This window comes from Microtus oregoni, unplaced genomic scaffold, assembly GCF_018167655.1.
Source record: "Microtus oregoni isolate MIOR12 unplaced genomic scaffold, Mior012 000018F_ref0000195, whole genome shotgun sequence".
Taxonomy (NCBI): domain Eukaryota; kingdom Metazoa; phylum Chordata; class Mammalia; order Rodentia; family Cricetidae; genus Microtus; species Microtus oregoni.
In genome coordinates this window covers 28,066,144-28,090,388 of record NW_024543077.1, presented here as the reverse complement: position 1 = coordinate 28,090,388, position 24,245 = coordinate 28,066,144, and the positions used below count along the sequence as shown (strand labels likewise).

The 24,245-nt window shown below is 46.9% G+C and overlaps 1 protein-coding gene across 1 annotated transcript in view; it reads right to left on the bottom strand.

Annotated features, from left to right (window-relative positions):
* The window catches only part of LOC121458908 (laminin subunit alpha-1), a 119,994-nt gene that overhangs the window by 84,122 nt on the left and 11,627 nt on the right, over positions 1 to 24,245 (bottom strand). Inside the window, exons 2-3 of the mRNA XM_041668293.1 lie at positions 13,262 to 13,432; positions 12,852 to 12,964 (exon numbers count right to left, since the gene is read on the bottom strand). Of these exons, the coding sequence (XP_041524227.1) occupies positions 12,852 to 12,964; positions 13,262 to 13,432 (284 nt within the window). The remainder of the gene's footprint in view (positions 1 to 12,851; positions 12,965 to 13,261; positions 13,433 to 24,245) is intronic.

Sequence of the window (24,245 nt, the reverse complement as noted above, 5' to 3'; positions counted from 1 at the left end):
GCAAAGAGGCAACGTGACGGAGAGGAACAGCTCACACCATAGAATATAGACATTGCAAGCAGGTGGCCTGGTACGGACAGCCAGAAGGAGACCGGAAAGGTGATGGGTACCTCTCCTAGGTAGGTCTTGGTATCCCATGGTAGTTTTCTTAGACCACCGAGAATCATAAACCAGGGCAGGACAGGGCCAGCGATGACCGTGGATTTGAATTCTGACACATGGAATTCATAACAGAGGGTGGTGATGACTTTGAAAAGATCAAATGAGCAGGGCAGGGATGAGCAAGAAGTCCTAAAGAGTTTCCTGAAAAGTCAAAATGTGCGGGGGGAAAAAACTAACGCCAGACGGTAACTGAGAACTTCCACACTCTGGACTATGAGAGAAGGGGGCTTGCTCCCTGCTGTCCTCCAGTCTCGGTGCCGAGAATCCGGGCTGAGAACTCGGCCTTTGAGCACCTTCCTAGTCTGCGCACTGACTTGGTGCTGACCCAGCAGACAGAGCAGCGATGAGAGGCTTCGGACCTTCTCTCCCTCCACACCTCTCCTCTAAAGAAAACACCATGGTCAAGGCAGTGGCAGCAAAGGGCCTCCTCATTGCGCCCCACAAACCCAACTGAGGGTTCTGCATGAAAGAGCTGGGAAACTCGCTACTGAACCATCCCCACAACACCACCCTGCGAGTTACACATTGACCACTGCTAAGAACGGTAGCAGCAGGTTTTCTTTCCCCTCATCGCCGACTGAATCATTAACAGCTTTTTGCACCGGCGAGATCAGAGAGCCCCTTTGTGGGTAAGCAAGATTTCGCTCTGGATATGAATTCCCTCATCCGGTTCCTAAGTGAAAACCCTTCTTTCGTTCACAGGACATCTCACTTCACTGAGCATCTGAAAGCTGTTGGACATTGAGCTGACAAATCAGTACATTTAGAGATCATCAAGGAAAACAATTTAAATATGAAGACTATGTAGGAAATATTTTGATTATTTTAAAAGCAGCATGGCGGGAATAGAAAATAGTGAGCCATTGTGAAAAATAGTATGTGTTCCCTTAAAAAAAATCAAACAAGAGAATCACTATATGGTTCAACATTTCCCATACTGGTATGTGCCTGGAAGATAGAGTGGATGCATTTGAAGTTATTAATCACCAGTGTTTATAGCAGCATTATTCATAATAGCCAAAGGTTGGAAACAACCCACATATCCATCCATGGATGACTGACTAGGTGAAATTTGGGAAAGACATACAAGAGAAAGTTATCTTGTCTTAAAAAGAAATAAAATTTCAATACAGTCTGCAATATGAGCAATCCTGGAGGCCATTACACTAAGAGAAATAACCCAGACACAAAACTACAAAAAATAGTATTGTTCTACTTAAAGAATGTCTGGAGTAGTCAGATTAGCAGAAGGAACTAATGTCAGGCTGGAGAGATGGGTGAGGGATGCTATGGTGAGAACCTGAGTTGAGTTCCCTGCACACACATCAGATGGCTGCACTCACCAAGGACTCCAGCTCTGGGGAAACCCAAGCCTCTGGCCTCCATGAGCACCCAGACCCACATGTGTAAGTCTGCTTCACACACATGCACATAAAATAGAATATTTATTTTGAAAATAAAAAGAAAGAATACGTGTTGCCATGGCCAAGTGTGTGAGAGATAAGCAGAGCTGGTGTTGGATAAAGCAGGAGATTAAAAAGGATCTGGGTTGGGGAATGACTGCGCTGGAGAAACTGCATACACTAAATGCCTCTGAATGCTACACTTCAAATGTTTAAAGTGGCAAACTTTACATTCTGTATAATTACAAGAACCAGCTTAAAAAGGAAGAAAGAAAGCACAGCGAGATGGAAGTGGGTGAAGTAAAGATGCAGCTTTTCATTGGAGACTGAGAGGTGTGCACCAGAACGAGCAGGGCGCAGTGTTTCCAGGCGGGGAACCACGTCTAGAGAAGCCAGGATCCCAGTGAGCTGGAGGTCAGGAGAGCAGTGCAGAGGATGCTGGAATAGCATCCTTTTGGTGACACTGTTTTTGTCAGGGTCTTCCTAAGCTCTGGCAAGGGAAGAAAGACACTTTACCTAGAGCAAAACCCAGTGCCCACAGATGCTAGGGGACCCGAGTTGCCCGACAGATGGTTGGTGTGGAAGCCCCATGGGTCAGCAGAACGCTTACTCCTGGGTGCTGTATCCTGAACAACCGCTAAGCAGCGAGGAAACCCAAGAAAGGCTAGAGCTGCGGTGACCCTGAAAGTCTGTGGTTCCGGTACAACCCTTCTGCATGGTCAATGAAGCTGTTTTTCTGCACATCCATCAGAGCAACAGCAAAGGTGTCTATCTCTGATCCCATGATAGTGAAGAATGGAGCAAACAGAGGAAGTTAAATCTGAGGACAGACAATTCTGGTTACCTCAGTACTGCAGGGGAGAAACATTTGGACTGCTGACCATACACCAGGTTGGCCACTTTATAATGTTCTGTTTAAAGGTCGATCACGAAAAGCCCAAATTTGACCCAAGTACAATGGTACTGAGGCTCTATGGAAATTCTTTACACCTCTGTCCCACTTTCCTATGAATCTAAAACCTTAAGAGACTATTAATTTCAAAAAGGAAAACCATTTTGAACATGCTATAGTGATTACGAACCCGGAGACACCTTAGCCCACCACCATTGGCGGCTGAGGCTGGAAAATGATCTCCCAGCCTGCCCAGCTTTCCCAGGACGTCTTGGTTTGTACAGCTGTGCCGTCCAGCTAATGATTCACAGTCGTAACACTTGATCTCAGGGCTTCCTGGGCTTCATTTCCATACCGTAGCAAGGCTGAGACGGAGGCTCGAGGGAGGCACCTCTCTCGAAGTACAGCCATGTGCACAGGGGGCACATTCGGAGACATGGGTCATTCGGTGATTTTGTGAACACCGGAGTGCGCTTACAGACCCCAGCATGGTGTTACCTACTGCACACTCAGCCCTCTGTTCAGACAGCTGTTCCTGGGCTTTTCATCTATCAACGTGTTCCCGCACTGACGGATTTAGGAATCTAAACATAACCAGGCAGAGAAAGGAAAGAGCACAATGAAGAATATGGGGCACAGACTGGGAGTTCAGGTCCGTTCTAATCTGGTGGAAATGCTTCCGTGTATGAGCACCATCCTTGGGCAAGCAGCATTATGTCCGCATGACCTTATGCATGTATAGATTTCAAAGGGACCCCAGTGCTAAGGAAATGCATTCCCAGTAACAGCCTGCCCAGTCACTAGTGAGTCTGTCCCTATTACCATGATTTCATCAGAACTAAGGTTTACAGTTGGATTACCTTGGTCACTCTGTCTGCCAAAAGGTAATGCATTATTAGAGATTAGTGTTCTTTAAAGTTCCTTCAATCTAGGCAATTATAAAACTCAGTTGAATGCTTTTCATGATATAGCCTGCAGGTAATAAATCCCAAGGAGGATTTCCCATAGCCCACTGCGTTATTCACAGCATACAATAAACGTGATTTCTGTATTACAAGTCTCAGCTGAAACGGCGATAAGACAGCACTGAGCCAAAGGCACAGTGGGGACACGGGGCACCTCAAGTCCCATCACTTCCCCCAAGGGCCGCCGTTCTCATCTGAGACCGTCTCAAAATGAGGACACGGTTAATCTTCTGTTCTCTCGATTGTTAGAAAGAGAGGTGGAAATCCAGGCGCTGATCCTCGAGCCCTGAAATACATCACTGCCAGGTTTCAGAACAGTTTGACAGCCCTGATGGAGATTAATGATCGAAACATAATTAATGGATGAGAAGATAATTAAGAAGACCTAACACTGTATTCAGTCCAGTGCTCCTTGACAGATGTCCAATATCATGACAAGGTAAAAGTGTGTGACTGACGGGTTAATTCTCTGATATTCAAAAGGAAAGAAAGGGGGAGGAGGGAAGAAAAGAAGAGGTGGGGTGAGGCAGGGGCCCTTTTAAACACGATGCTAAGGAGTTGTGAGACTCTCAGTCACCATGGACACATAAAGCAAATAATATTTTTGAAAAATAAACCAAACTAGCAAAGACTGCATTTGAGGGCTGGGATGTAGCTCAGTGGTAGAGCACTGGCCTAGCATGTACCAGGCGCTGAGTTCCAATCCTTGGTACTAAAGACTCCACAGTGAGAAAAATAATCAACACACAGCCACAGAAATATTAAACTGTGATTTATAGTAGTCCCAAACTAGAAACACATTTTAGGTGTCCAACTGTCATAACACGTTAAATAAAGCATTATGTACCGATATAATAAAGTACTGTTCAATCTTTAGACACTGTTATAGGAATTTAGCTGATGGCCCTAAAGACAAAACCAATACTCCCTGGCCTTGGCAGAGTCAACAGTGATCGTGTTTATGACAGACAGTCTTTAAGTATTGGTCAATAGGTTCGAAGGTACCTGGACTTCTGGAAGAAGAGTTACAATTCTGTGCTCTGTGTTGCGGTCACCTTCCGGGCTACAATGTACTCATTTGTCCTAGACTTAAACATACTCTTATCTTTGGTCGATTCCGTCCCTTGTAAAACCAAAAATATACACCCAGAGAAAGATGTTTACAAGAACACTCACAGAAGCTCTTACACAATGGAGAAAAGCTGAAAACAGCTCTGTCAAGGAGCAGAGAAACGGACGTCAGTGTGCTCGTAAAGTGAAGCGTTGCTCAGAAAGAGAAGGCGCAAACCTCAGCAGGGCTCTCAGAGAAGGAAGCCAGATGCAGGGTGAGATCTCTCGATAGGAAGTTATCTATCATCGTGTAGACTCACCGAAGGGAAACAGTCAGAGCAGAGGGTTCTCTGGCCAGAGAGAGGACAAACATGATGAGCAACAGCCAGGGAAGGGCATGGGGAACACTCTGGAGTGACAAGAATGGCCCATAATTGATTAGTATGTGGCTTGAATCCATCCAACTGTACACTCGCGATCTGTGTAATTCACTGCCTGCAACTGAGAGCGTGTCCTCCTCATCGGAGCCCAGCACTAAGGGGAGTCCCCACCAGGGCTGATAACACATGCTAATTGCTGGGCCCCCTGCCTTGTCGTGGTCTGTAACGGCTCCAGCATACACGACTCGACATCACACATGAGCATCTGCTCGTGTGTTCTTGTCAGGCTTTGCCGGCTGCAGCTGGACTGACCCCAGGCAGGTTTCTCCTTATCCTGGTTCCCTGAACAACACAGTATAGCCAATGCTTACCCAGCATTCACGCTGATGCCTGAGGTATGCCATGTCAGCTAGTGGTGATTCCAAGTACACAAGAGGATGTTATTAATACATATGTAATGTGCCTTATAACATAAAAAAATGGGTCTGGGGTTTGTATCCTGATACCAGGGAGATAGTCCAGTCCTGAAATCAATATCCTATGGAGAACAGTGCAGAAAAGTGAGCGAAAACATTTCAGACGGAATGTGTTGTCTCAAACCCACACGTCTCATTTTCTCTGCTGCAAGACTTTCCTGGGCTTCCATCTCCTGCACATCCTCCCGTTTGTTTCCTCCTTCCTTCCTTCTGTGAGAGGCCTGCCCTAAGCCCCTTCCTCTGTGTTCCCTAGGCATCGGCAGAAGTTAACTGCAGACCATCTATTTCCTACACTAGAGCACAAGCCTCAGGAGGGAACAGTCTTCTTCAAATTGCTGACCAAAGAGAAGTTGCTATGTTGGCTGGTACAGATAAGGAGCTTACTTTTTCTATACTGACAGTTTTGCGTGGGCACAGCAGTCGTCTTGTGTATCAACAAATCCGGAGACTCCAGAACCTAGTGAGTAGCAACTCCACGATGTATTTAACTAGTAAATACGTACAGTAGACCTCAAGACGAAGAGCGGGACAGAAAGTAAAACTCCGGCTGTTAGAATTGCAGGTGATTAGGAAAAAATCCTTTTCCATCCTCTTTCACATCTGTGGGATGTGCGCATGTGTGTGTGCATAATTTTGCATATGTGTGGATACACGTTTATGTATGTGCCTGTGAACAGAGGCCTGGGGTTAAAGTCAGGACTCTTCCTCAGTTCCTCGTCCATTTTGTTCATTGACACAAAGACACTCAGCCAAGACCAGAGCTCACTGATGTGGCTAGTGTCTTGTTAGCCAGCTTACTGATGTGTCTAGTCTTGTTAGCCAGCTTACTGATGTGGTTAGTCTTGTTAGTCAGCTTACTGGTGTGGCTAGTGTCTTGTTAGCCATCTTACTGATGTGTCTAGTCTTGTTAGCCAGCTCACTGATGTGGCTAGTGCCTTGTTAGCCAGCTTGCTCTAGGGATCCATAGTTTCTGCTTTCCGGGTTGGAATTACAAGGAGGTTGCCATGCCCACATGGAATTTACATGGGTTTCTGGAGAACTGTTGAACCATCTCCCCAGGCCTCCAAAACTCTTGTTTTATGATTTGTTGTATTTTCTTAAAGTTCCTGTTACCTCTACACTAGAATTTTCTCTGTATAAAAGTATACACTAGAATTTTCTGTATATAAAAGTATACACTATAAGCATAAAAATCACCTTGCAGATGGGTTTATTAGTGCACACTTTTATTTTTTTATTTTTTTTTTAAATTTATTTATTTATTAAGGATTTCTGCCTCGTCCCCTCAACCGCTTCCCATTTCCCTCCCCCTCCCCCGATCAAGTCCCCCCCCCCATCTGCTCGAAGAGCAATCAGGGTTCCCTGACCTGTGGGAAGCCCAAGGACTGCCCACCTCTATCCAGGTCTCGTAAGGTGAGCATTCAAACTGCCTAGGCTCCCACAAAGCCAGTACGTGCAGTAGGATCAAAAACCCACTGCAATTGTTCTTGAATTCTCAATCCCAGCATTAGGGAGGCAGGGGCAGGCAGATCTCTATGAGTTTAAGGCCAGCCTAGTCTATATAGCAAGTTCCAGCCTACCCAGGCAGGGTTACATAGGGAAAGCCTGTATCAAAAGCAGAGGGAAGCAGAGGGGAGACCTAGAATAGATTCCAAGTTCCAAACTGTTAACTATGTATCAAATAGTTCTTCAGAAATTGCAATTTATCTTTTTGTTTATCCCTACTATAACAGGAAGAAAGAATGAGTTTTTTTGGTGGACTTCCCTCTCTGTCCCCAAACGCACAAGCAGGTTTTGTTTGACATCAAAGAGTTGGGAGAGCGAAAGCATGCTGAGAAAGAATGTCATAAAGCCATCCTCATTCATTTCCCAGAATCCCTCTCAGGTCCCAGCCAGAAGCGCTGATTCTGAGCCAGATAAGATGTCCAAGCTGCTTAGAACCCAAGAAGAAGAACAGGACAGGAGTGTTTGGTGAACTCCCCAAGCCAACAGGGTGGTGGTCCCTGATGGCACACCACAGCTGGCGACACCGATTTCTTACACACCACTGGGCAGCTGTGGATGGAAGCTAAGATGAGACGGAAGACACGGCTAACGAAAACAAACGTTTGTGGAGATTACCAGAGACCACCCTGCGTGAACAAGGGACAGTGTGGGTGACTCTAAACCACCACGAAGAGCCATGGATTCCTTCTATTTATTCTGCCAAACAAATGCCAGGAAAGCTTCGTGTCTGAGACTGGGGAGGTCAGTATGCACGCTGAAGCGTGGCTCTGACCTAACAGCGGTGCTGTGGTAACAGAGGCCTCTGTGACCCAGCTTTCAGAAGGGTAACTGCTTTGCTGCAGAACTTTTGTCTTTGTTTGTTTTTAATGCACCAAGCCAAGACCCATTTGTCGTAAGAGCACAGTTTACACGTTAAGGGTATCTTAGCAATCCACTGCGTGAGTTTTCAGACCAACCTGGTCAATGTGCTTAGCAAACAGCGTGTGTGTCTAGCAACAGCGTCTACCACCCAAGTCTTGTCAGTTTATCAGGGACTTGTGGGGACCAAACACAATGGACTTCTAAACTAATGAGACTCTCTCTATGACTGCCCCCAACCCCGAGCTTGCCCACAACAAAGATTCCTCTGTGAGCCTGTTCCCACAACTAAGTGCCACTTCCTAATTAAACCTACACACACACACACACACACACAAAGTGGAGCGATTCCAGGAGGCAGCGCCTCTGCCGGTGCCATAGGGAACACTTCCTTTCTCACGAAACAGATTTTATCTTAAAAGGGATTTTTTTTTTTTTTTTTTTTTTGTAACTCACAAATCTGACCCTCCTGGAAAAAATATTTGAACAGGCTTTAAAATTTCCTTTCAAAGGAAAGACAATATATCGATTCAATTTGTTTTCTCCCCGGTCCCACACTATGGGATCAAGAGCACCCAATTCTACCTGCACTGCCAGAGCAAGGAAGCAGTGCTGATACCTGCGGATTTGCAGGGATGTGGACCCCACGAGGCTCCACTAAAGGTCAACAGAAGAAGCTGAGAGGCTAGAATCTCAGTACCCTCAAGATAGAAAGAAAAAAATAACCTGTAAGGACCCTTGGCAGCTGCATCTTCATGTTGTGACCTGAAAGACAGCAATGACTGGGGATCCCATGAGGGAGCGTGGACAGTGTGGAAGGAGCTGAGATTTGGAGGAATATGGAGCAACAGGCCAGGGGCCTAGCTGTTCTGTCCTGGCATTTTCCTTCCTAAAATGGAGAGTATCTCTGCATTGCAGGACAGTCAGGACATCAGATGGAGGAAGTGAGCTGAGGAAGAAAAGGCTGGACCGTCTCCAAGTGACACCTCTAGGTTTCTGTATATTTGTCAGTAAACAGTCCTTTTAAAGTGACCCTCAAAACTTCACCAGGAACCTGCCATTTAAACTTCAAAATATGGCTTCTATTCACGGCGCTATTTCTCTGGCAGGAGGTGAGACTGAACTTTTCAATTGGAAGCTCAAGTTATTATCCATAAGAGAATCAATCCAAACCACAGGACCGGGAACTCTAAGCTAAGGCTGGGTAGCCCTTATAGAAGACCACGCGCACAGCTTCTAAAAGCATTAATAGTGAGTTGTAGTCATACTGGGAAATGCTCAAGTCAAGATGTAAACTAAAACACTGGGGCATGACCTTTTACATCGGAGACTCTCGCTGAAGGAAGGGCCGGGTCTAAGGACACACGCGATGGCCCCGCATCTTGAGTGGCCAAATGCCCACCCTTTCACTAGCTGCACGAACTCTCTTCTCTTTTCAGTAATCTACACAAAGGTAGACACTGGCATGGAATGGAGCTTGATTATGAGAATTCAGTGGCACACCTCAGATCAAAGGACTACACATCACAGACCTGGCACAGAAAGTTCCAGTAAACATTAACACTTTTGGAGAGGTATTAAATGCATAGGGATACAAGAGCGAAAAGAGGAAAGCTGGCCCAGTTTTACAGTATTATCAGTGGTCCTCTCAAGAGTAAATGGATGGTGAGCGCCTCTCCCTCTGCATGACAACCTGAACCTTCTGTCTGCTTTACAATATTCCCATTCTATTTCACAAATCTAAACACAATTATCCTTGACATGCAAGCATGTTTTCTCATATTCGCATGATTGTATTGCTAAAAATCCTATTAGCTAAGTCTAACTAGGTTATCTTAAGGTCTTGCTTAGCATTTCCTCTGGTGATATCTGAAGATCAGAGAGAGGACATTAATGGGGGTGGGGTGTGACTTGAGAGATGGCTCAGTCTATAACACGCCTGCCACACAAGCCTGGGGACCTGAGTTTGGATCCGCAGCACACACATTAACAAGCCGGGCACGGTGGTGCCCATGTGTGACCACAGAGACAAGTGGACCCCACAGCTCACTGGTCAGCTTGCCTAGACAATTCAGGGTACCAGGTCCTTAGAGTGACTTTGTCTCAACAAGATGAGGTGAAGAACATTTAAAGAGACTAGACGTTGATTCCTGGTGTCCATATTCATGTACACACACACACACACACACACACACACACACACACACACACTATGCACAAAGACAAAGGTCAGAGGAAGAAGCAACCTGAGGTCTACAGGATGGGAGGAATTAGTTGGGCACACTATACCACTCATAATGCTACCATACTCTGCGAAAAGATGACCTTGGTGCCCCTTTCTATGCATCTCCACTATACCAAGTCAACAAAATCAACAGCAAGTTCATATGAAACAGAACTGTTCCCAAGTTCCTCGATCCTGCCTGAGTCATTCTCTCAGCTGAGATCCAAGGGCACCAGGTCCTAGGCTGTATGTGAAGTCAGTCCATGATTCTGCTAGGATTCCAAAGTTCGCTCTTCTTTTCAATGTATTTGGGCTCTGGATGACCACCGTATGCCAGGGCACCTGCAGCGGCTTCTCTGTGCTGGCTGGGAACACAGCAAGTGATCACCTGCTGGCGAAGACGGACCTAATGGCTAAAGGACTGACAGTGTCCCCTGGATTCTGTGTCTTGAGGTTGAGTCTAGAGCTCTGCAAATCACCAGGTGTCTCTTCAGGAGGCTGCAGGGCTGAGGCCGGAACCCAAGGAGGGAGGCTACATTGCTCCTGTCTCCTGCTTCTCCTGTCAGTCTCACCCCTGCAGATGCCTGACTCTAGCTTCTGAGTATTTCCCAGAGGAGCTCCCGACTCCCTCCTGAAGTCAGCGGAGGGGTGTTGTCCCTTGCTCCAAGGGTCCAGATGCTAATGAATGATTCCACCCCTCCTTTGGTTCCTCCATGGCCGTCACTGTCTGAGAGACTTTCTGCCCCGCCCCCCTTTCCAGTTCTCCAACAGTCTAACCAGTTCCTGATAGTCAAAATGCCCCTCTGCACACGCAACTCACATGGTCTCTGTTCCCTGGCTGGACCCGGGCTGATGCAGTGCACCCTTCATAGGGTGTTAAAATGTTTACTTGTATAAAATACAGGTAACACTAAAATTACCATTTTAGCCATTTAAGTTGTATGATTCGGTGGCATTGATCCATGCCATTTAACTATCAACATCACCCATCTACACGGCATCCTTATTCGACGTTCCCATTGCACACTAACCCCCCCCACTCTTTCTTCTCCCCACACCTGCAGCCACCAGCCTACTTCCTACCTCCAAAGCAGACACCGTTTCTTCTTGGTGTACAGCTTCATGGGATGTTTTCAAGATTCGCTCACATTAGAGTATAGGTCAAGTTTTCATTTGCTTTCAAGGCTGGGCAATATGTGTGTACCACACACAGTTTACACGTTCATCAGCCGATGGAAACCTGAGCTGCTCCCGCCCTTCGGCTCTGTGAGTGATGCTGCTGTATCGTTGAGTCTTCCCTCCTGTTCTGTGGGTTTTATAACTGGAGGGAGACTAGCTGGGCACATTGTGAGTCTATACCTAGATTATTAAGGAACCATTATTTTGTCTTCCTCGGTGGCTGAATCCCTTCAAGCCAACCAGGAGTGTACAGATGGCCTTCCTCCTCTGCACCCTGGCTACCCCTGCGACTTCCTTTCTCTTTTATAACAGTTATCCTGATGGGGGTGAAATGCTATCTTCTTGTGCTTTTGGTATTCACTTCCCTAATGGGTACTAATCTTTAATCGAGAATTCCGCCAATCAGAAAGTCTTCTGTCCTGCTGAGGGATGTCAGCATAGGAAACGGACTTCAACATAGCAAGTGGGACCTAACGTAAGTCTGGGAGCCGTAAAATTCAAGATTCAAAGAAAATGTGCAGGCTTTCTCAGAATGATTTATGTTCAGTTTAAAAACATCCAAAGTCATCAGTGACAATAGTGGCGCTCAGGCAAGGGTGTGTGTCCACACCACCCGACAGTGAGCAGAAGTTGATCAGTGACAGCAGTGGGGCTCAGGCAAGGGTGTGTGTCCACACCACCCGACAGTGAGCAGAAGTTGATCAGTGACGGCAGTGGGGCTCAGGCAAGGGTGTGTGTCCACACCACCAAACAGTGAGCAGAAGTTGATCAGTGACGGCAGTGGGGCTCAGGCAAGGGTGTGTGTCCACACCACCCGACAGTGAGCAGAAGTTGATCAGTGACGGCAGTGGGGCTCAGGCAAGGGTGTGTGTCCACACCACCCGACAGTGAGCAGAAGTTGATCAGTGACGGCAGTGGGGCTCAGGCAAGGGTGTGTGTCCACACCACCAAACAGTGAGCAGAAGTTGATCAGTGACGGCAGTGGGGCTCAGGCAAGGGTGTGTGTCCACACCACCCGACAGTGAGCAGAAGTTGATCACGGACGGCAGTGGGGCTCAGGCAAGGGTGTGTGTCCACACCACCCGACAGTGAGCAGAATTAACTAGAATGCACCGCCCCCTGTAAACTTCGGTTCTACTCTAACTGTACTTCACCAGATCAAGACACATTTCTTTTTCTGAAAAGCAAGACTCCTCCATACACTGGGTCCCAGTAGGTTTTTTTTAATGGTTGCTCTAATAGCCTAACAGCAGAATATTTCAAATGCTACCCATCAGTGGAAGAAACGGGCGGAAGTTACCTGTGTAAAATAGTAAAGAACTAACTGCAGACACCACAACCAACCTCTTCAGCCAGCCCAGTCCTGTATGACCTTCTCCAGGGTCAAGCCCGTGAGTGTGCCTGATACCCGCCAACCAGACAGATACAGCCTCTGCCCCATTGGGTGATCTAGACTGGTCTAGCCACTCCTCCCTGTACAGTAAACCCCTAGGTTTCTGTCAGGGCCTGCCTTGACTGCCCCTCAGGTGCCCATAGACCCTTCCCACACCACGTTTAGCCTCTCCATCCAGCAAGATCTACCCCCACACTCCTGGCTGTGATCACAACCAAAAGGGCCAGGAAATGGTGCTATGGAGTTTTCTGTATCACCTACCTCACACCTGGAAGGAACGGCGGGACGAGAGCAAATGTGTTAAGAAAGAAGGCAGACGTCAGGGGGCTACAGAGCTCCACCAGCAGGACCGGCCCCACCTACCTGCCGTAAGTCCAAGGTGATGGTGACCCAGTGATACTCTCTCCCGTTCTGGATACTGGGACTCTGCCACCAATTATTGGTGCCGTCTATCGCGTGTGATATCGGGTGGCGCTCTGTTAAAAGAACACAGGAACACACGCAGCTCTCAGCTCTGGACTTTCATTCTTGAACTGCTAAACTCAGCGCCAAGGCACAGCCAAGTCGCCAAGGTGAGCAGCTTTTGAGGATCTCAGCGGCAGTCACTGTTACTTCAGAAAGTATAAATTCCCACGGGGAGCCCATGGTGGAGCTCAGAGACGGAACACATGCTAAACACATGCAAAGCTCTGGGTTCAATCCTAGAACCCACAAAGTAAGTTGCATAAGCATCTCCCTGTGCACTTTTCTATGAACAGAAAGGCTATACTTACCTCTAGGATTTGTACTGTTACTGTCGCAGACCCGGCACTGGGAGTGCCGAACAGGCCGGCCGGGTACGTGCTCCACGAGTTTGCAGAACATCTCAGGCCCCTTCTCGCCACAGGTCGCATTGGCACTGATGTGGGCACTGGTGGCCAGGTTGAGAATGGCAGGGAACAAGCCTGGAAGTCAAAGTTCAAAAGCCAAATCAGTCGAGTCCAGCTATGCAACCCACATCACGGGCAAATCCAAAAAAGCTTGTAAATCCGTGTGCTGAATGAGGGGCCCTTCCACCAAAACTGGGTACACCCAAGGCTTTCAAGGCTCACTGATGTGGAACTCTGAGACAAACAGGACACATCTGTAAGAAAAACCAAGAACACTAGCTAGAAGACATGAAGGAATTTTCGGGAGTAAATATTTTCCACACTTTGATCCAGGTTTGGGATTCTTACTTAGGCACATATGATTGTGAAAAATATAGTATGAAAACACGAAGATTTGCGCATCTTGACCTAGCAACAAAAACGATTATGAACAGGTAGCCTCAATGTTTAGGAGCGGGTGTTCTTCTGCCTTGAATTCGTTTGGAGATACAGCAGAAACTAGCCTGGACAGACACGGAGACGGACGGACACATGGAGGGAGAGTCACTGAAGAGGGGAGAGAACAGCAATTGTCGAATCCAGGTTCTCAGTGCACAATTCTAGATCGTGGGTTGCAATTTTTCTAATAAAATGTTTAAGCAATATGTTTAAAGACAAGTTATAATTCTCACACTGCCCAAAGAAACTGGCCACTGTCCTCAAAGACAGCCGCCAGCTGCCTGTCTCTGGCAGGAATGCAGGGTCTTCCCTGTAATTACATCCAATCTTCTTTTTTCTTTCTTTTGTCCCTCACGATGACTTGTTTCCTTGGGTGAATGAAACTTCGGAACACAAGGATCCAGACTGTACAGTTCTCCCCACACGGATAATCCCTGCTCGGCCCAGTATCTCTGTCTTAGCCGATGTTTATCTCCAAGCAGCTGGGCTCTGGGCAGGTTCAAAGAACTCAGTGGCAGATTTTGCGCAACTCTGAGACCAGGATATCCACTAGACTTCTTCTGAGACTTAACTTTATCTTGATAACGAAGGGCATTAGCAGCAGAGAAGCTATAGAGATCCAGAAATAACAGTGTGCGCGGGGTGGGGGAGCCATCGACCGAAACAGACCGCGTAAATAGTTCTGACAAGAGCTTAGCCTCCTGCAGATTCCAGCCCACTAGATGTTGATCTTTAAGGACCACAGACTCTGATATGCCCTTTGTAAATAACATACCCAGCTCTGGGGGTGCAGCTCAGTGGTAGAGCACTGGCCTACGACATCCAAAACCCTTCACAAGTATGCATACCCACACCTGCTTTTTAGTAACACAAATTGTATAGACAGAATTCTTGTCTTTAACCATTGAGTTCTACCTAGTATATTCGATGGCGCTTTATTGTAAATATTTAGGATTTTAAATCAAAGACAAAATGGTTCTCTTGAAAGACTTCCTCTGCACCGGTTCGAAGGGAGACAGCCAGATGTTTGTTGTTGCTGTTTTAATGATGTGGCCCTGACCACACACCTTGAGCAGGCTTCCATCCCCAGACTAGCAGGGCACACAGACTAGACTCGGTAGGGAAAGTAGGACTCTCAAAATTGGGTGGGAGGGTAGAGAGGGTGGTGAATACGTTCAAAATACATTGTGTGAAATTCTCAAAGAATTAATAAAATACAAAAAGGTAGTCCTTTTATTTTTTCTCACATAACAGATTAGAATTACCTAGCAGTTCTACTATAACAGAGGGGCCGCACTCAAGACTCTAAGCGGCTCAAAATTGTACACCACATACATATGTTTTACTCCCATGATAGAAAGTTATTACCATTCTCTGTTGTGTCTGGTTACATTGTAGAAGGCAAAAGAGAGCCAGACTTAGTGTCTGTAGAGAACAATTTGAACAGAGTGTTTGGTTTTTGTTTTTGGTTTGTTTTGTGTGTGTGTGTGTGTTTTAAGTTCTCCCAGGCAATTGAGTCATCTTCAAGTTTGCAGAGATACCCCAACCCAGGACAAATGCATGGGCATTAAGCAGGTAGAGAGAGAGGGACAGGAAATCCACTGAAAGCTCCTGAGAAGGCGAGGTTGGCTTTGCATAGAAAAGTCCAAGGTGAATGGAAGGCTGATGCCCAGTACGTGCGAGCCGCACACAGAATGTATTAGACTCTATGCTTTTGCTGGGGCTTCATTTCCTCCAGTTATTGCCGAGGTAACTGGGACCTCTTTCTCCCCCATTCAGAACGCACTACAGAATAATCCACCTGCCCATGCATTCAACCAGCACTTGCACCCTTGGTCACACCAAACCCCACAGAGCATGAAATGATGCCTCCCTGCTAGCCGGCTGCTCTGCTTTCAGCCCCCTTTACAAACCGAGCACGCCTGGCCTCCCAAAATGTCCTTCAGGGTCAGGTGACTATACTGGAAAGTCCCCTGACTACAATTAGGTTAAAAAAAAAAAACTGCCACCAACCTATGGACAAAAAAAAAAAATAATATTACATAATTACCATCGCTTCCTCCCAGACACTTCTCGCTTGTTTAATAATTCATCATTCAGGGCTTTTGAGTTCTTCCCTGTACTGTAATTTTTCACCTTAAAGCATCTTCAAATGTTGATTGAGCTGACAACAGCACTTTCTTCATGGATTCTGATCAAAACTACAGAGTCAATCCTTCAGGCCCTTGAGGTAAGAGTGTGTGTGTGTGTGTGTGTGTGTGTGTGTGTGTGTACAACTGTGTGTTTCCATCTTGGGGAGAAGAATGGTTTGTGATGTCCATAGAATGTTATATTTATCTAATACATACTATAAATCAGTGTGATCATCAGCAAAGAAAGGATTTGCAGTTTCTGCTGAAAGGAACCTAGTCAGCTTGTTCCCATAGCTTTTTCCAGAATTAAACCATGATTAGGAATGTATTACACGGATGAATAATCAAATGGCGTCTAGTGTCACGAGCGCTTTTCTTTTCGGGAAAACAAAGAAGACTTGAACAAGACAGTCAAAGTCACCGATTCAAACCTCAGAAGAATCTAAGACAAGTAAGAATTCAAGTTCCTGAATTAAAGTTGGTGATTTCTTGCTAAGTCTTAAAACACATTTAGTCTTCATTTGCCAAATGCTATCTTGCTTCATCTCTCATTACCCGTGATGCATCTATGAAATCACTGCAGAATCCAGAGATAAGGAAGAAAGCTCCCAGCTTCTCAGCACTCCTGGAACATGACAGTGGCCAATGTGACAGGGCTCACACTGGGGACAGTGGTCAATGTGACAGGGCTCACACTGGGGACAGTGGCCAATGTGACAGGGATCACACTGCAGCCCAAGACCACTGGCTCTGAAGATTTGACAATTCTGGTGACCTGAGCATTTTCCTGTCTGGCTCCTTGGGGTTGGCTGGTCCCCTCCCTCCCTCCCTCCTTCCCTCCCTCCCTCACTCCCTCCCTTCCTCCCTTTCTCCCTCCCTCCCTTTCTCCCTCCCTCCCTCCTTCTCTCCCTCCCTCCCTCCATCCCTCCTTCCTTCTCCCTTTTCCCTTCGCTCCCTCCCTTCGCTCCCTCTCCCTCCCCCCTCCTCCCGTCTCTCTCTGTCTCTTTCTCCTTACTTTCTTATCTTCTTCATGTCCTGGCCCCTTTTTCTTTTTTAGGTGTGTATGATGTAAGACAGAAGAGGGGATCTGATCCCCAGGTTCTAGAGCCACAGGTTGCTGTGAGCAGCTTGTCATGGGTGCTGGGAACCCACTGCAGGTCCTCTCCAGGACAGTATGCTCTCTGAATCACTCAGCCATCCCTCCAGCCCCAGCGACCATTCTTGAACTATTTATTCACCTGTTCCTTCCATTACGGCTGCCAGAACTCTGGGTGCCTATCTATATTGACACAGAATATAGGATCAGAGCTCAGCTAGGGCAGCTGCCTGGAGCACCTAAAGAACTTCAGAAACTAGATGCATGATGCAGATTGCATCAGGCATTTTTCAAGCATCTCTCCCCAGCTCTAGCTGAGCAGAATCAGCAGGCATTTTGCAGAAGTCGCATTGAAGCCTTTCAAAGAGCAGATTCAGGCCTTTGTGCAGTTCCTACTGGTGGGCCCTCAGTCTTCCTGCTCTGCGTTATTTCAGTTGCCGAGCAGCGGCATTAAGGCCTCCATCCAGCTTCTTAAGCCATCAAGAGGCAACTCTGTGTGGTGCTGGCTGGCCTGTGTCAGGGACCTGAGGAGCGCCAGTTGGGAAGCTGCTGGCCTTGGCCTTGTGCTTTCTCAGCCATTAGGTCCTGAGTCATCCTCACTGTCTTCTTTGTTTATACTGTCTCGGCATTCCAGCCTGCACCACTGGGAACACTCAAGGAAAGACCATTCCAGAGTTTTATTGGTCCTGATGTTGCAATATCAGGAATGGCAGCACAAGGAGCTGTCTCCTAGCGGCCTTCCTGATGAGCCTGAACAGCCTGCTTATATCGCCTGAGGGACAGCTTGGACTTATCTTTGCAGCAAAACACAGCCATTTGTTTTGGACCAATCAGGGTCATAAAAGCTTGTGTTTGGGGCCAGCTATAATGGAACCTCCACTAGGGGGTGTGCTCCCCATCTGGCTAGGAGACAGAGGTTCACCCAGGTTGTGAGCTTTTGTTTCTGACAGTCCTGGGGCTATGTGCATTTAAGAGCCAAGCCCATCAGCAGTAATCCTTTGCATATCTGTCTAAGATGTCCTGGCTGTTCCACTAGTGTGTTGGAACCACTGGTCTTTTGCTCAGGACAGCTCAGCAGCAAGGCAGGGTTCAGCTGCTGACATTTCGGAAGTCCGATTAGCCCATACCCAACAGCTTTGCTAATTTACAAGAAAATGAACATCAGAAGGAGTAGGTACTATATTAAGTAAGAGAATATACCATTAACAATAACAGCAAGCTTAACAGATTTTAGTAATGCGTACCACCTGCTCAGTGACCAGGATGAGGAGGGTCTCAGGAGTGACACGGTAAGGTTTACACTGAAGTCATTCACAACATGTCCCCAGCATGATCTGCAAGCTGCTCACAAGCTGGGCAGAGCTCATTCTAATCCGATTGTTTTTCCTCAAGAAGACAGTACAGCTATGCCAGCACATGGTAAAATAAGCGTGCTGAGAATCCAAGCCTCTGTTACAACGATGTGTGCAAGCTTCCGGATCAAAATGAAACCACCAGCCGAGTGGTGGTGGCACACTCCTTTAGTCCCAGCACTTGGGAGACAGAGGCAGGGGGATCTCTGTGACTTCAACACCAGCCTGGGCTATAGAGTTCCAGGACAGCCAGGGCTACACAGAGAAACCCTGTCTCAAAAATCAAAACAAAAGTATAATAAATGAATGAATGAATGAATGAATAAAACATAAAGGACCAAAGAAAACATGACAAAACCATATGCCTTGTGCCACACAGCCACCATGGAGTGAGACAGGCTCATTTGCTGCTCTGTAAGAGACAGAGTCAGTGCCACTGGGCTCTGGACACCACATTCAAGTGCTGTTCCCCCTTGCTTTCAACTCAACTCCACAGGGTCTTATCAAGCGTGAAATAATGTAAGTGCTATTACTCCTCAATTTACTTTCGAAGCACACTCAGGCTAGAGACAGGATTCATTATATACATGTGTGTACCCAAACACACACACACACACACACACACACACACACACACACACCACATCTGTGTGGTAAGAAACAGTGATGAATCAGAACAAGGCTTTTGTGTGTGTATGTTCATGTAAATGTGTGTGTGTCCATGTGTGTCTATATCACACGTGCAACCAAAGGTTGCCATTACGTGCTTTCCTCGGGCTTAAGACCATATTTCTCACTGAGCCTGGAGCTCACTGGATTAGTGAGATGGGCTAGCCTGTTCATGTCCACCCTGCCCCATCAGTACTGGAGTTACAGGCGTGCACCAAACCCCACCGTGCCTTTGTGTGGTTGCTAGGGATCTGAACTGGGCCCTCATCTCTCCAGTCCCAGTGTAGAATGAGTCTTAATAACCAAATAAATAAGTACTGGAATGAAATTTTTGTCTTAGTTTTTTAATATTAAAGTGGCCAAGAATGTAATTGACCAATCAGTGGCCAAGGAATGAATGTGAGACTGAGTTTTGCCATGACAATATCAAATTCCTGCCAATGGATCCCTGCTTGCCCACTGCAGCGTCCTACACACGTTCAGAGAGGCCTCACCGTCCATCTGAATGGCCAGGGTCAGGCAGACGCTCCTGTAACATGCACTTTTAGTTCATCTGCTCCTTAGCTTTGAGGCCAGGGTTTGTCTAAGTGCAACTATGTCCTCTGAAGAACTTCTATTTCCAGTGCAGTTGTGTGCATTAGAATAAAGTTTACAGAAACACAGGAGCCACACGAGAGCCGGCGAGCCCATAAATTGCGTTGGAAACTGGGTATGGGGATACACTCGTGTAACCTCAGCCCTCTGGAGGCTGAGGCATGCCCCGGGCTACACAGGGAGACCAACCAAGTCACATACACAAGAAAGGGCTGCGTATGTTCAGCGGTAGAGTGCTTGCTAGGAAGTCCGAGGTCCTGCATCCTGACGCTAGAACCATATTTAAAAGTGTATAACGGCCCTCAAAGTTGCCAATTACTTAATCTCTCACAGCACATTACGCACGTGTTTATGGCGTTGCTGACGTGAACAAACTCGCTGCACCAACCATTGCTGCGGACAAGCACTTACTGGACAATCATCATGACGGCTGCCAGTTTCTGTCTTCCTCAGTTCACCCCCCACACTTCTTTACTGCCGTTTATTTTCTTTCTTTTTTTAAAAAAAATATTTATTTATTTATTATGTATACAATATTCTGTCTGTGTGTATGCCTACAGGCCAGAAGAGGGCACCAGACCTCATTACAGATGGTTGTGAGCCACCATGTGGTTGCCGGGAATCGAACCCAGGACCCTTGGAAGAGCAGGCAATGCTCCCAACCTCTGAGCCATCTCTCCTGCTGCTTCTTTTCGAGTGTTCATCATCTCCTTCTTAAACATAAGCTTCTCTGTCAAACAGTGCACCACGTGACGCCAGCAACACATCCTCTTGTTTACGCTGTCTCTTGACTGTGACAACAGGCTGATGTGTCCCATTGAAGCCTGTGGGGGAGCCTCAGCCCTACTGGGCCCCAGAATGCAGCTGCCTGCAGTGCCCTTCCCAGAATGCAGCCCTGTGGTTAAATGGCCATAACTGTGCTCGTTATAAAGTAAAAATTACTCAGATTGCTACCAAATGAACTGGCTTTGTATATCAAAGATCGGTATTTCACATGTTTGAACACTAAACATCAAAGCTGAGCTTTAAATAAACATGAAAGTCTTGTTTGTTTAATGGAAATCAGGGCATTTACTTCCAAGGACAATTATCCAAAAGTTACCAGTTAGCTATTTTATTACTCAACTAAAGAAGCAGAACACATGTAGGAGTGCTTTTTTTTTTTTAAATTATTATTTAAACAAAGGTGACCTGCATCACTTTAGGGACAGGATGCTTTCAGCCACCAGAAAGAGAAAACTCCACTGCCGACTCTCCTCTTCCAAAAGCACATGCTTGTTTGGTTTTTGGAAGGAAGGAAATTTAATCATTGATGATTTTAGTAAAAGAAAAAGGGCTGAAGCATTCCCGAGATAACACGGGCTGAGTAGCAGGACCCACTGCAATGTAGAACAAGACAGAGAACGAGGGCGAGGTGGGGAAGCAGAGAAATAGAGGGCGGAAGATAGATGGAGACAAAAAATGGAAAGAGAAGAGAGGGAGCGTGGAAGGGAGAGAGAAGGAAAGCACGAGAGAAAAGATGGAAAGGGAGGGTAAGAGGAGACAGAGATGGACGAAAGAGAGAGACAACCGTAGGGAGGAAAAGGGAACCACGGAGACGGGGAAAGCCCAGGCCAGGGTCCTGGGAGCGCATGCTCAGCACAGCCCACTGCTTTCTCTCTCAAGTGGGATGAAGGGAAGTTTGATTTCAGAAAGGAGAGTGGGGGCTGAGCAAAAGGCAGTAGGAGGGCTCTGCTAAAAGCCCGCTTCCATAGCAACGCTCTCAAGGTGTCCTTGACAAAGTCAGATTTCTCCCCTTGCTAAAAACAAAGGGGGAAACAAGTTAGGCACAAACGTGGTCTGTAGGGGACAATGTCCAGTAGTACAGGCCTGCTTCTCTCCGTGTGTGTCACTTTGCAGACTGGGTTTCATCTGTGTATGTGTGTGTGCACGCATCTGATGTGTGCTCACGTGTGCATGTGTGTGTGTGCCTATGTGTGCAAGTATGTGTCTCTGTGTGCTTGCAAGTGTGTGTGTGTGTGTGTGTGTGTGTGTGTGTGTGTGTGTACAGGCACACGCATACCAAAGTGCAGGTGGGGAGGTCAGAGGACACCCTTGGGTGGCAGTCCTCACCCTCCACCTTGGCCTGGACTCTCTTGTCCCCCTCTACATACAGCAGACTAACTCCCAAGGGAGCCTCTGGCATCTCTACTTTGCATCTTGCTATAAGGACACTATCCTAGTCCTTACAGACACGCTACAGAACCTGACACCACGTGAGTACCAGGGAACCAAACTCAGACTTCCATGCTTGCAAGGCAAGTGATTTATTTACCCACTGAGCTATTACTCCAGCCCCCGTGGGATTTGATTAATAATATTTGGTCATAGTGAAGGTTTGGGTTCAGAGTTTAATCTTAGTTGCAGAGAAACCACACACACACACACACACACACACACACACACTCCCATCATGATAAAGTAATTTCAACATTCTACCCAAACTTCACAAAAACACAACATCCATATACATTTCAAACTTCAATCTTGTCCACTGACCAGGGACGCCCACGCCTCACTCCTTCCAAATCCTTAGAGGAAGGAGATTGACTTGAGAGTCAGAGCAAATGGGACCTTTGAGTCAGAAATGGGTATTCCCTCCTGATAAAGAGATTCGTTCCTATTCACAAATCTATCTCACTGTTCACTTAACAACTAACTCCATTTTGTTTAAGGCAGGGTCGTGCTGTGTAGCCGCGGTTGGCTACACACCCACACTCTTCAGGCCTTGGCCTCCCAGGTGCTGGACTAAAAGCCTCAGCCACCCTGCCCAGATCATCCATCACTTCCTAGTCAGCCTAAACATTTCCCCAAACTGTGCACTCTTCTAATGGCCTTTTACGGTCTTGATTATTTTCTTCTAGCTCTTTTCCCACTTCTGCAGTCTGGTTATGATTTAAATTGTTAATATCCCTGATGTTACCCCAGGCATGCGCTCAGAGTGATGCTCTGCGGGGGTCACGTGCACATTTGCCCTTGGCCTAAACAACCTTGGCATTTTTAGTAATTTCAAGCTGCCTCTCCCTTACTCCGTTTGCACTGACTTGTATCCTTAACTTATGTGACTATGCCCATGCCTGAAGAAAGCTTCAGGGGGGACTCGCCTTCCCGACGTACGTGGACCATAGTGTCTGATGAGGTCATCTGGCATTCGAGATGTGCCACACGTCAACACTCTCCATGCTCACCCCCAAGGTACCTGAACCCACTGGCTTGACACTACTTTTAATCTAGCACACACTGTACAAACCAAAAGACTTTTGAGATGGCTGTCAGTGACACACAGAGTTACGAAGGGAGGCAGACGCTCCAGTCGAAGGCGCGAAGAGTTTAGATGACCTGTGTCATTCTCACGGCCTCCATAACACTGTTTCCTCAGTTAAAAGGGCACTGTCGCCGGGCGGTGGTGGCGCACGCCTTTAATCCCAGCACTCGGGAGGCAGAGGCAGGCGGATCTCTGTGAGTTCGAGACCAGCCTGGTCTACAGAGCTAGTTCCAGGACAGGCTCCAAAACCACAGAGAAACCCTGTCTTGAAAAACCAAAAAAAAAAAAAAAAAAAAAAAGGGCACTGTCCTCTAACACCGAGCAAAGTTGTTTCCCGATCCTGTCTCCAGAATCTCACATTCTCTCTCTACTCAGCTATAAATTTGCCTTATGTTTCTATGCTCCGCTTTTGTCGCTGGCTGCTATTAATCTCTTGCCATGTTTGCTTCACAAATTGAAGTTACTATTGCCCGTGCACAGAGGGAAAACAGTATGTTGGGCTTCAGTGTTACTCGGTTTCCAGCAATCCCTTAAAGAGACTTGAAACGCACCCCAAGTGGATAAGATTTCTTTTTACAAAATGAAGGCTAGTTCTGTGAAGAGTGACCCCCCCCCCTCCCCAGTCATAATCAAGGCTGCTGTGACTAGGCGGTGCACATGGTGCATAGAGAGGCAGATACAAGTGAAGGCTCGGCTTTATTATTCCCAGGTCACTTGGGGATCTTGCTGAATCAGGACTGGGGTCACACTGGGGCCGCCAAGCTCTGTGTCTAACCGACTCCCTAGGGAACGATGCTTTGAGTTCACAGGACTGGACCTTGTGGGCCTTCCTCCAGCTCTACACTGAGCTGAGCCAATCTTGCCAAGTAAGCGTGGCATAAATTTCACCAGGGTGGTCAGCAGGCAGATCCTGCCTCCTTCAGCAATCCGGGAACTCTTTAACCAGAACTGCAGACACCGACTCGGCATTCTAATCGGAGACCTTGAGCAGCTATCTTTGGGAGAACTGCTGAGATTTCATGAAAACAAAGATCTGTAGCTTATTGTTAGGAAAGAAAAATGCTAAAGGCTCCAAGCAAAGATGGCTCTATAAACAGAGACCACTGGCAATCTGTTAGGGCCTTCACACAGGACGCTTACAGTGGCGGCATCTGCCACACACTTGAATCACAACACGCAGACGCACTAAAAACTAATGAAATAAATTCAAGACCAATACACAAAAAAAGACATGAATTTTCTGAGAGAAATCAAGGATGGTGATAAACAAAGAGAAACATGATTTATGGAAGGACAGATTCAA